Source organism: Borostomias antarcticus (genome assembly GCF_949987555.1).
Source record: "Borostomias antarcticus genome assembly, chromosome: 5".
Classification (NCBI taxonomy): Eukaryota; Metazoa; Chordata; class Actinopteri; order Stomiiformes; family Stomiidae; genus Borostomias; species Borostomias antarcticus.
The window spans coordinates 32581655-32594550 of NC_140238.1; the positions used below are offsets into that span (position 1 = coordinate 32581655).

The 12896-nt window shown below is 48.1% G+C and overlaps 2 protein-coding genes across 2 annotated transcripts; both read left to right on the forward strand.

Annotated features, from left to right (window-relative positions):
• On the forward strand, positions 1-5668 carry LOC311308762 (PDZ domain-containing protein GIPC1-like). The gene is made up of 7 exons (XM_084437797.1): positions 1-152; positions 828-1224; positions 1548-1733; positions 2224-2404; positions 2994-3106; positions 3214-3295; positions 3703-5668. The coding sequence occupies exons 2-7, from the start codon at positions 925-927 to the stop codon at positions 3852-3854; spliced, it is 1014 nt and encodes a 337-aa protein (XP_084293923.1). The 5' UTR covers positions 1-152; positions 828-924; the 3' UTR covers positions 3855-5668.
• A 1905-nt stretch (positions 5669-7573) lies between these two features.
• LOC311309328 (E3 ubiquitin-protein ligase TRIM39-like) lies at positions 7574-10694 on the forward strand (the record flags this gene model as incomplete). The annotated part of the gene is made up of 6 exons (XM_084438555.1): positions 7574-8122; positions 8477-8572; positions 9123-9353; positions 9472-9494; positions 9574-9692; positions 10135-10694. 6 exons carry the CDS (start codon positions 7574-7576, stop codon positions 10692-10694), a joined length of 1578 nt encoding a protein of 525 aa, XP_084294681.1.
• Between the last annotated feature and the right edge of the window lie 2202 nt (positions 10695-12896).

Below are 12896 nucleotides of genomic sequence, written 5' to 3' on the forward strand. Positions count from 1 at the left end.
CTCAAGCTTGGGACTTCATCTCGCTGATGGCATTCATTTAAACTCCTCTGAGTTTACTTTGGGATAAAAGCTAAGTGAGCGAATAGCTAACTATCTGTTTTGTCGCCATTCCTCTCCACGTCTTAGTAACGTTACTCAACACCTCTGCTCTGGTAAGATGACTGCGATGGTTCAGCTAATGCTAGTTATGCTAGCTAGTTAGCCTCTGTTGTTTCGTGGAGCTGGATATCAAATTTAATCTCCGATTTATTAGCTAAAGATTGTCCTCTTAGCTGACAAGCCATGCCAACTGACTTGCTAGATCATACTAGTATGCTAGATCATACTAGTATGCTACATGCTGTCCTAGCCAGCTAGCACGAATCAGATGTTACATGAGCTACTAGAGGCTGACAAGCTAACAGCTAATTAACAGCTAAGCAATTCAATTACTGAATTCTTGACTAGTTACAGAAGTTGACAGTGGGTAAAGTCACTTGCTTTGTAAGCGGTGGGATATTTGCTGAGCCTTTAATTGTCACAACTAGCTAGTTTCCCCACTAGCTCACTATTACCTTTAGCTCAAAGGTAGTTAGCTAACTTAGCCCCTGTGCATGTTACCCTTAGGATTAACCTTACATTTATGACAAATGTAGCTAGTCAGACTTTATTCAATGATCTTTAACAGATAGAGGGAACCACAGCTACGAGATCATCTAAATTTGCCAGTTTAATTTTGGACTGATGTCAATTTAACTTGTTTTTTTGTGTGTGTGTAAGTGATCCACATGTGTGTGTAGTTGTGTGCTCATATAAGCAGTGTTGTTGTTGTTCTGGGCGGGTTGCAGAGCTGGTGGACAGGAGGTCTATGCTGAACCCGACCTCCAGCGCAGAACAGGACCCGGTTCCCTCTGTGACTCTGCACACACGAAGAGAACCACTACAATGCCTCTCGGACTGGGCCGGAGGAAGAAGGCGTCTCCGTTAGTGGAGAACGAGGAAGCGGAGCCGATCCGGGCCGGGCTTAACGTCCCGGGGATGGACGGGCTGGATGTGAGCGGTGCCGGGCTGGGAGAGGGGCCCGCCCACGAGGGCCTTCCTCCCCCACCCACCAGTCTGAGGCCCCGGCTGATCTTCCACACCCAGCTGGCCCACGGAAGCCCCACGGGGCGCATAGAGGGATTCAGCAACGTGCGGGAGCTCTACGCCAAGATAGGAGAGGCCTTTGGGATCCCGCCAGCCGAGGTGAGAGGAGTAACGCAAACACTCAGACCTAGATGGTACTTATGCACTTATATAGCGCTTTACAATGGCCTCTCATTCACCCATTCACACACATTCACACACCAATGGCGGCAGCTCTATTTGTCACATGTAACCTACAGTGTACAATCACAGTGAAATGTTACTGTCGGCTCCCGTTTACTGATACCCTTTGCTTACCATTGGATAAGTGATCCGATGGCGGATGTTGTGATTTGAATCTCATCTACTATCACACAGTCCCTTCCCCTGTCTAGTAGAGAATCATCCCAGACACAGCTGTCATTGTTCCCTGTTCTTGGCAGGTCATGTTCTGCACGCTGAACACTCACAAGGTGGACATGGACAAGTTGCTGGGAGGTCAGATCGGTCTGGAGGACTTCATCTTCGCCCACATCAAAGGTCAGAGGAAGGAGGTGGAGGTGTTCAAAGGGGACGACGCTCTGGGACTGACCATCACTGACAACGGAGCCGGCTACGCCTTCATCAAGGTGGGCCGCTGACCATAAGAAATGCCGTTCGGTAGTAGGGCTGGGTATCGATTCCAATTTCAAGAATCGATTCGATTCTGATTCACAGGGTTCAGAATCGATTATCACGATTCGATTCGATTCAGTATCGATTCGGTTAGTGTTACTAAAACCTGTTTTTTTTTTTTAGCTGTAACCTTAATTACATGACTGCCAAGTTATGCAACACATCAATACTAGGGCTGGGTATCGATACTGATTTCCAAAAATGAATGAATGAATCATTGAATGAATGAACTATTCATTCCTTCATTTATTCATTCATTCATTAAATAAAAGATCAATTTTGGGATTCATGAATCAATTCTGAATCATTTGATCTTTAGACAGGAAGACAAACGGCAGGATTAGAAAAAGATGAGAGAGGTGTTTGAAGCGTGGTGCTTGTTTTTTGTTTTGTTTTTTGTTTCTTATTTTGACCGTCGCGTCATCGATCCCTTGTGGTTTCCAGAGGATACGAGAGGGCAGCATCATCCATCAGATCCAGGTCATCAACGTGGGAGACATGATCGAGTCCATCAACGGCCGCGGCCTGATTGGCTGCCGGCACTACGAGGTGGCCAAGATGCTGAAGGAGCTGCCCAAGGGGCGGGACTTCTGCCTGAAGCTGGTGGAGCCGCTCAAGGCTTTTGGTGGGTTTGGACAGGAAACACAAGTCCAAATATCATGTCATTCATAGGAATGAGTATTGACGAATGAGCCTAGTCATTCATTCATTCATTCATTCTATCTATCTACTCTATCTATCTATCTATCTATCTATCTATCTATCTATCTATCTATCTATCTATCTATCTATCTATCTATCTACAGTATATATCTATCTATATCTATCTATCTACAGTATATCTATATCTGTCTATCTATCTACAGTATCTATATCTATCTGTCTATCTATCTACAGTATCTATATCTATCTACAGTATCTATCTATCTATCTATCTATCTATCTATCTGTGTCTTGCCCAAGGACACTTCGACATGTGGACAGGAGGAGGCGTATCAGGAGGAGGATCTCTCTCTCTCTCTCTCTATATATATATATAGAACTTGAAATGTGCTTCCATAAACGGCTGTAAAGATTAGTCAGGTTGTTTTCTGTGAATGGTGTCTGGATGGCGTCTTGACCAGCAGGATGCTACTGTATGTACAGTGAGACCATAATCCTGCTGTTGACACATTTGTTGACACACATGTGTTCCCCGCTCCGCCCCCCTGCAGACATGATTGGTCAGAGGTCCGGAGGGGCCCGGTCCGGCTCGGGGACCCAGCTGGGGACCGGACGTGGCACGCTGCGTCTGCGCTCCAAGGGCCCCGCCACCGTGGAAGAGCTGGTGAGCGCGTGGTTGTGGGCGTGGTCGTGGGCGTGGTCGTTCTGTGGTTGATCCCGGGAGTGGGAGCCGCAGGTCAGGAGTGAGCGTGTGCTGCTTGTTTTTTCCAGCCCTCTGCGTTCGAGGAGAAGGCCATTGAGAAGGTGGACGACCTCCTGGAGAGCTACATGGGCATCAGAGACAGCGAGCTCGGTAGGTGTGTGTGTGGTGTGTGGTGTGTGTGTGTGTGTGTGTGTGTGTGTGTGTGTGTGTGTGTGTGTGTGTGTGTGTGTGTGTTAATCAAAGAGGAATTCTCTGACTATATAAAGCCCCCTCTGGAGGAAGCGTGATTTGTCTGTCTTGTTCTCTGACCTCTCTCTCTCCCCTCTCTCTCTCTCCCCTCTCTCCCTCTCTCTCTCCCCTCTCTCTCTCCCCTCTCTCTCTCTCTCTCTCTCTCTCACTTTCCCTCTTTCTGTCTCTCACTCTCTCTCTCTCTCTCCCCCCCTCTCTCTCTCTCTCTCTCTCTCTCCCCCCCCTCTCTCTCTCTCTCTCTCTCTCTCTCTCCTCCCCTCTCTCTCTCTCTCCCTCCCTCTCTCTCTCTCTGTCTCTCTCTCCATCAGCGGCCACAATGGTGGAGTTGGGGAAGGACAAAAGGAACCCTGATGAGTTTGCCGAGGCGTTGGACGAGACCCTCGGGGACTTTGCCTTCCCGGACGAATTTGTGTTCGACGTCTGGGGCGCCATCGGAGACGCGAAGGTCGGCCGGCTGTAACCATGGGAACTGGCGGGACCAGAGTTGCAACCTGAGTGTGTGTGTTGTTTTTTTTAAACGACTGCGGGAAACAAAACAGCACTACTAGGAATCACTACACCGCCATCATAGAAGTGTGTTTTTCACTATTTTTTGTCCGTGTTCTTCTACTATTTTATGTAGCGTGACCTCAAAGTGAAGGAATAGCCTGTCTGGGAGAAAAGCTTTTGATCCCTAACTGTGTCTCGCAGTATTAAGAAACTGAAATCTCTCCGTCACACAGTAGAACGCAGGAGATTAGATGTGTGTGTTCAAGCAGCAAGTGCTTTTATGTCTTCCGGCCCGGGCGAGTCCAGGAGCTGAGCTGTGGGGCTGGACGGCAACTCCTGACCACTTCACACGAAACACCCCCGACCCCCAGGGACCCACCGGTCAGGTCGTCTGTGAGGGAGGGACACAGCGCCAGCCGAGGGGGGAGAAGTGAGGGACCGTGGCTTCAACACAGACCTTCCACGTTTAGAAAAACAAACTGTGACGTTTCACTTGCACCGTGTTGCACTGCGCTGTATAAAAAGAAAGAAGGAAATAAGTACTGCACTGGTGTGGTCAGCCCAGCCCAGTCACGGCTTCTGGGTGGGCGCAGCTGTGTGTTGACCGGTGGTTAAAACCCACTCGAGAGCTCCCGGCTCTTCAGCAGTGCTGTTCCGGAACGTTCTTACTTCCAGATATTGAATATGAGTCACTAGCATGCGCTGTTATGTTCTTATCCTCATCGTTAGTTGCTTTTAACGTGCCGTCGATGGTGTGAAGGAGTGTTGTGGAAACTGATGGTTTACAATGCATTCAGCACTCAGTACTAATGCAAGTCCAGCTCCTTTTCTGGGCCTTGTTCACCTCTAACACACTAATGGTCTTCGCTTCGGTGAGGCGTAACTATAGGAACGGGCTGCACTTAGCTGGGACCACGACATCTCGTGGCTCTGAAAGAAACAATCTCTCAAGCCATAGTCCAGTATTAAGAAAAACAGTATTGAGATATATATTCTTGAACTTAAAGATACTCCAGTATTTTAGGCATTTTGTCAAGTTCACAGGAGGTAACACAAGGAAGAGTGCCCTGGATTCTGTACGCCTTTATTTTTTAAAAGAAATGTTTTTTGCAGGAATTTTATATGAAGTGATGAAGTGAAGTGTGTGTGTTTTTGAAGTCAGAACATGTCTGTGTAACTGTTGTGGAATCGCATGTGTTTTAAAATACCGACTTTTCAGTCCGTAGAGACGCATTCTCACCGTGCTCAAAACATTGTTATTTCCAATAGAGCACATTCATTAGGGACCAAATGGTCCCGATGTGATGGAACCAAATAGTTGTGCTATGAGGTAATGGACCAGTCTAGACTCGGAGAAAAGATTAGCTCGACCAGGGGGAGTTATATTATGCAATTACACAACGTAACAGGCATTCATTGAAGGATCTGTGTTATTATTGTTGAGGGATATATAAACCTAGACCTGTTTTGATAGTGAAATGGTCACAGTCAGACTAAACTACTTTACAGTTCAGTAGGACTACTAGTTTGTTGTTATTGTGGGGGGTGGGGGCTCGTTGAATTTCAAGAACTGCCCAACGTACTCAAAAGAAATATTTTGTTTCATAACATGTTGGTGTTATCTTTTCAATATTCTTCCGTTATGTATGTGTATCCACATATTTTTATAGTAGACAGTTTGTTGGCTTCAATATTGTTCAAGAATATGACTCACTCGACACTTAACACTGACGGAATAGGTTTGTTATGTGGATGGCTTTCTATTACACTGTTTCCATGTCTGGTTATAATGGCAATAATAATGAGAATGATTATGAATCCTCCATGTCTTTTTTTTCAGTTTGGTACACTAATATATATCTCATTGGCTTTGTTGATATTGTAATATGTGGTGGTTATTTATTGTTATTTACTGTTTATTTACTACACAAGGGGACCGTTTACCTCCACCTGCTAATGGGAGCATTTATTGTGAAGTGAGACCAAAACAATCTGTATTTTCCTCAAGTGTGTGTGTGTGTGTGTGTGTGTGTGTGTGTGTGTGTGTGTGTTAGCGTTCACACCCTTGGTCTCACCTAGTGAAAAATACATGAGTTCTAACCAGACGACAAGCGGCTCTCTGGTGCGGTCTGCGGGGGCCGTGGAGGTAAGGGAATAGGGGCACTGAGCACGTTTGTCAGGCCCTGGGGGTCACCTCCGGGACACTGACCTCCTGGACACTCTTACCGGGGGTCACCTCCGGGACACTGACCTCCAGGACACTCTTACCGGGGGTCACCTCCGGGACACTGACCTCCTGGACACTCTTACCAGACAGTAGAGAAGCGTTGGACCAGAATCACATCCTCAATGCTAGAAACGGTTATTTGGAAGACGGTCATAATTCCACTCTTTAGGCAAGGCAAGTTTATTTGTATAGCACATTTCAGCAACAAGGCAATTCAAAGTGCTTTACATGAGACGTTAAAAGCATCAAGAAGTGCCAGAAACATATAAAATGAAATGCAAAAAAGGACATTTAAAACAAAATGCAGGAAAAATAAAATACAGGAATAAAAGTTACAGTGCAGTGTATGAATGAATAATGATTTGATTTAATAAAAAGCAGCGGTAAAAAGTAAAGTCTTCAGTCTTGATTTAAAAGAACTGAGAGTTGCAGCAGACCTGCAGTTTTCTGGAAGTTTGTTCCAGATATGTGGAGCATAAAAACTGAATGCTGCTTCTCCATGTTTAGTTTTATCTCTGGGGACAGAAAGCAGGCCTGTGCCAGACGACCTGAGAGGTCTGGATGGTTCATAACGTAGCAGCAGATCAGAAATATATTTTGGCCCTAAACCATTCAGTGCTTTATAAACCAACAGCAGTATTTAAAGTCAATTATTTGACAGACAGGAAGCCAGTGTAAGGACCTCAGAACTGGAGTGATGTGATCCACCTTCTTAGTCTCTTGGACTCGAGCAGCAGCGTTCTGAGTCAGCTGCTTCTGTCTGATCGATTTATTTATAGAGACCTGTAAACACACCGTTACAGTAGTGGAGTCTACTGAAGATAAACAGACACATTTTTCCAGATCCTGCTGAGACATAAATCCTTTAATCCTTGATGTATTCTTCAAGTGATTGTTGGCAGCCTGGTTAACCTTTAAACTGCTAGGCACTCAAAACAACCCTGTTTACTGCAAACAGGCCTAATCGTCCCACACCTGCATCCAGACGTGATCAGGCGTGACACCTGTGCACCAGCTCCACTACTTCCTAAAAGTCACTTATCTTTATTTCCTGTCCTATATGATTGGATTAAGTGATTAATCAGGTGTGCGCTGGGTCTGCCGCCGCACACCTGATTCATCACTTAATCCAATCATATAGGACAGGAAATAAAGATGCCAAGTGACTTTCAGGAAGTAGTGGAGCTGGTGAGCTAGGGCTCATTCGTGGGGAGGGTGCGGTGAGAGGGGTGGACCGGGGAGGGTGCGGTGAGAGGGGTGGACCCGGGAGGGTGCGGTGAGAGGGGTGGACCCGGGAGGGTGCGGTGAGAGGGGGTGGACCTACGGAGCTCTACCTGCTCTTCAGGTCTGGGTCACCGAGCACCGTGCACGAGCAGTCAGATGTTCCCAAGCGGTTCCCCGAGGAAGAAGCAAAGCAGAGAAGGAGGTTTTGTTCTTCGTAACTCCCTTCAACGGTCGTTCACATGGCGTCCCGTCCCCGGGCATCTTCCCAGCCGGGGAAAGTCTCCTTCCTCCAGAGCCCGAGTTTGGCGCAGGCGCTGTCGCGTCCGCGTGCGCTCTCCTCGCGCTCCGGTACCGGCTCCGGTCTGGAGGACGAGCTCTCGTGCCCCGTGTGCTGCGAGATCTTCCGCGAGCCCGTGGTGCTCAAGTGCAGCCACAGCTTCTGCCGCGCGTGCCTGCAGCAGTTCTGGAGCAAGAAGAAGGCCCGGCGCGAGTGCCCCGTGTGCCGGAGCAAGTGCTCGCTGACGGAGCCCACGGTGAGCCTGGCGCTGAAGAACGTGGCGGACACCTTCCTGCGGGAGCAGAGGCGCCGGGCGGGGTCTCCGGGGCCCGCCGGCGGGCCGGGCGGGGAGGAGGGAGGCAAGCCCGAGGCGGTGTGCCTCGCGCACGGCGAGGTCCTCAAGCTCTTCTGCTTCGACGACGCCGAGGCGCTCTGCTGCGTGTGTCACACGTCTAAGAGACACCAAGGACACAGAGTGTGCCCGCTGGAGGAGGGCGCCCAGGACCTCAAGGTGATTATCTCTACTCCCCATCTCCCGTCTGACTGTGGATGTTCACGTACAGTATAGCTCTGAGTTATAGTTCTGTGTCGTGCTATCTTATTGCAAATGCATCTTCGGATCAAAATACAGGATGTTAAGGGGGGTTTGTTTTGAATACGTGTAGAGACTTACAACATGACAGATGTCACGGATCGGCCATCTGTCCTGTGTTGTGAGGAAACCGATTGCCATCACTGGTTGCGCGTGTCACAGTCGAGTCTCTGAAGTACAGAGCCAGGGTGTGGACCAGATGGCTTGTGTCAAACACCGCTTGGGGACAGTGTCTCTAAAACATCTCTCTCTCCCTCTCTTTCTGTCCCTCAGGAAGAGCTGAAGAAGGAAGTGATTCCTCTGAAGAAAAGTCTCCGTCGCCTCTATGAGGCCAAACAGGAGTGTGATGACACAACTGTGCACATCAAGGTATCAACAAACATTTCGGGTGCTCCGAGCTTGGGAACGTCAGCAGCTGCCAAGACGACGGTGTCTGAAGTTACACCATGCTCTGTTATCGTGTAAACATATGTAGGAATGCCTTCGAACACTTTCGAAGCACACTCAAGCACTCGAGATATTTAAACTGGTGGTAATTAACGATAAGGTCACCATTAGAAAAGAGACTCACTTTCTGTGACCTATTTGGCTTGATAAAGGTTGATAAATGTCATTGTGTGTTATTGTGATGAGGTACATTTACTCTTTACTTAACCAGGTGGTCTCGTTGAGATAAAAAAATAAAAAAAATTCTTTCAAGAGGGACGCAGCACAGTTCAGACAGGTTGCAAAGCGCTATAAAGCGGAAAAAAAAACAAACGTCAGAAACATCTTCGCTTGCAAACTCCTCGGTTTAACATTTACAGGTCAAAGCATCGCAACCCTCCATTTTGTTCTCCCCCCCGTGACATTTCAGCCGTTTAGCGTTTTCGTAGAATCCCATGTTTCCTGTCCGGTGACCCGTTTCCTGTGTGTCCAGAAGCAGACCCAGCATGCGGAGAAGCAGATCCACGAGGAGTTCGGGGAGCTGCATCTGTTCCTGGAGAAGGAGGAGGAGGCCAGGCTCGCCGCGCTGAAGGAGGAGGACGAGGAGAAGAAGCAGGTGGTGAGGAAGAAGACGGAGAACATCACCAGGAGCATCCTGGGCCTCTCCCACGCCGTCATCGCCATCGAGAACGAGATCGCGTCGAGCGACGCCCTCTTCCTTCAGGTGGGAGGAGTTAGACAGTCAACAAAGGCCTTCTTTGACCCTTGACCCCTTCTTTTCAGTGTCTTCAGAAAAATAAAAAACCGTATAACAACTGACCTGTTCTGGTTAACCCTTTCAGAACTACAGCGCCACAAAGAAGAGGTGAGTGTTGATTGTCGTAGCTTCCCCCGGGCGTTTAGTTCTACTGACTGAGTCCGGCCCGGTCCGTATCTCCGTGCAGAGCTCAGATCACTCAGCAGGACCCGGGGAAGATGTCCGGACCTCTGATCAACATGGCCAAGCACGTCAGCTCCCTCAAGTACCAGGTCTGGGAGAAGATGGTGAGCCTGGTGCGCTGCAGTACGTACTCTCACTTCTTCTTCTCTGGTCTCATCGCGCTTCCGTCACGGCCGCACGCCACGTCACCAACCTCTAGGGGTGTAACGATACACTAATCTCACGATACGATATTGGGTTGACGATAACAATACGATACGATACACTAAGGGCAGGTGTGAAGCGTTGCAGTAGTGCTGCTGTTCACACTAATAGTGCGTTTCTCCACATTTCTACTCCACTACACTTTGTGAATTTAGAGCTTAACTGTTGTAATATCATGGAGAGGCCTAGAGACAAAAGACGTGTTTGTTACCAGCGTTGTGTAGCCAGCGTTCACTGATATACAATAAACATATCACCATATTGTTTTCACCTTGACGATGCGTATCGTGACGTTTCTGTATCGCGATATATTGTGGCACGATATATTACACTCCTACAAACCTCCCTCTCTCTCCTCCAGCTCCGGTCACCCTGGACCCCAACACCGCCTACTCCTGGCTGTCTCTGTCCCCCGACCTGACCAGCGTGGCCAACAGCGGCGCGGTCCACCAGCTGCCGGACAACCCCGAGCGCTTCGACCACTTCGTCTTCGTCCTGGGCTCCGAGGGCTTCGCCGGCGGACGCCACGCCTGGGAGGTGGAGGTGGGCGACAAGGTGGACTGGATGCTGGGCGTGGTCAAGGAGTCCATCAACAGGAAGGGGCGCATCTCCGGCTGCCCGGACGGCGGCTTCTGGATGATCTCCCACTGCGAGGGGGAGTACGCCGCCATGACGCGGCCCAGCACCCCTCTGGACCCGGGGCCGGAGCTGCGTAGGGTCAGGGTTCAGCTGGACTACGACTCTGGAGAGGTCAGCTTCTCCGACCCGGTCAACATGACGCCCATCTACACCTTCCACGACTTCTTCACTGAGAAGATGTTCCCCTTCTTTTGCCCCGGGGCCAACGTCGACGGCAACAACCCCGACCCCCTCATGATCTGCCCCGTCAAAGTGGCGGTGTGGAACAGCGCCACCTGGTGACGCCCCCGAGCTGATACTAGACTTTACTGTACATCCACGCCACAAACATGGCTGCTCTCTATTTTGGTTGAGAAATCAGATATTGTTTGTGATTAAATGAGTCCCTCAATTATAACCATGGTTGAGAAATCAGATATTGTTTGTGATTAAATGAGTCCCTCATTTATAACCATGGTTTATTTTACCATACCGTTGCACGTGTGTGTGTTGTAGAAGAACGATGTCTGAACATTTTTTGAAGAATTAAAACAAATTGACATGAATACTTGGTTATTGTTCTTATGTTTATTATGCATAATGTTTGTTTGTCTATATGAAGAGGTGAGTGAGTGAGTGGGTTTACCAAGGCAAACCTTTGCCCTCATAGTCCAGGAAGGCCTCATTCTGCAGGAGTCTCTCCACACTCTGGAGAGTCGGTCTCCCCCTGGTGGTCATAAACACACACTACACTGTCAGCTCAGAATATTGGTTTCCAAGCATTTCCTTTCCTTTACTTAAAGGAGTAGTAAAGGGAAAATGCATGTTTAGCCCTGTTTTAAGGTTACTTATGATCATATACAATGGTTCAGATCAAAACGTTGACAAAACTAGCACTTTTGAGAAAGTCTGATAATTGCTCTACCACTGTTTTGGTCATACAATGGATGTGGGTGGGCACCTTGAAAAATCTTTCAAAAACATGTTAAACTCTCGATTTCAAAGACAATAAGCTCACCGAGGGTATAATTGGTGTCCGTTGGTGTTCTGACATCAAATTCGCCGCAATGTATGAATCCTGTAGGGTTTTATTGATCCTTTTATGAAATCCATTGACTTGTATTGACGCGACCGTTGTAGTTGTGTCGATCAATCCCTAGGAAATCATCTGGTCCTGACAATCTTCCACCTCTATTTTTGCGACTGGCTGCAGATATCATTGCAGAACCTATTACACACATCTTTAACTTAACTATTTCCAATAATGTCATCCCAGAGGTCTGGAAAACTGCTTTTGTGCTTCCGCTCCTGAAGAGTGGTGATTCCAAATGTTTAAACAATTACAGGCCAATTTCTAAGCTCTCTGTCTTAGCCAAGGTCCTTGAGCGAATAATTAATGTCCAGCTCAAGGACTTCCTGGAGTCACATGACATCCTCTCACCCTTTCAGTCTGGGTTTAGGAAGCACCATAGCACAGTGTCTGCCGCTGTTAAAGTCGTAAACGACATTACAGAGGCCTTAGATAGGAAGAATCACTGCGCTGCAATCTTTATCGACCTATCTAAAGCTTTTGACACCGTCAATCACGCCTTCCTATGCCAGCGCCTCCTTGATATTGGTCTGTCCTCTCATGCCGTAGGCTGGTTCACCAACTACTTGTCCCAACGTAAGCAGTCTGTGCAGTTTGGTGACCTCTCATCCAGCATGCTCACTGTCTTAAATGGGGTGCCACAGGGCTCTGTCTTGGGACCAACCCTCTTCACCATCTATATAAATGAAATAGGGTTTATTGCAAATGCTACGGTTCATTTATACGCGGATGACACAATAATGTACTGTTTTGCATCTTCCATCATCCGTGCTCTGGAGTCTCTACAGACAGCTTTTGATACCCTACAGTCCCAGATGTCTCAGCTCAGGCTGGTATTGAATGCAGGGAAGACTAAAGTCATGGTATTCACGAATAACAAGCGGGGGCCAGCTGCTCTTCCTGACATTATATCTCGTCAGGGTACCCCTATCGAGCTTGTGTCTAGCTACAAATACCTTGGCATTCATCTTGATGACAGCCTCTCCTTCAAGCTGCACCTAGACAATCTTTTAAAGAAACTAAAGCTAAAACTGAGTTTTTTCTTTAGAAACAAGTCATGTTTCTCAGCTGCAGCAAGGAAACGCCTGGTTGCTGCCACCTTTCTGCCTCTCTTGGACTACGGTGATGTCCTGTACATGAATGCCTCTGCTAGCTGTCTACAACATCTGGATGCAGCCTACCATAGCGCGCTACGTTTCATTACAGGCTGTAAATCACTCACACACCATTGTGTGTTATACTCTCTGGTTAACTGGCCATCTCTCTCCATTCGCCGAACCCATCACTGGTACATTTTCATTTACAAATCCATTCTTGGTCTGCTTCCCACCTACTTATCTACTCTCCTTTCGCGCAAACACTCCACCTACGGCCTTCGTTCTCAGGACATCATAACGTACTCCATCCCCCTGGTC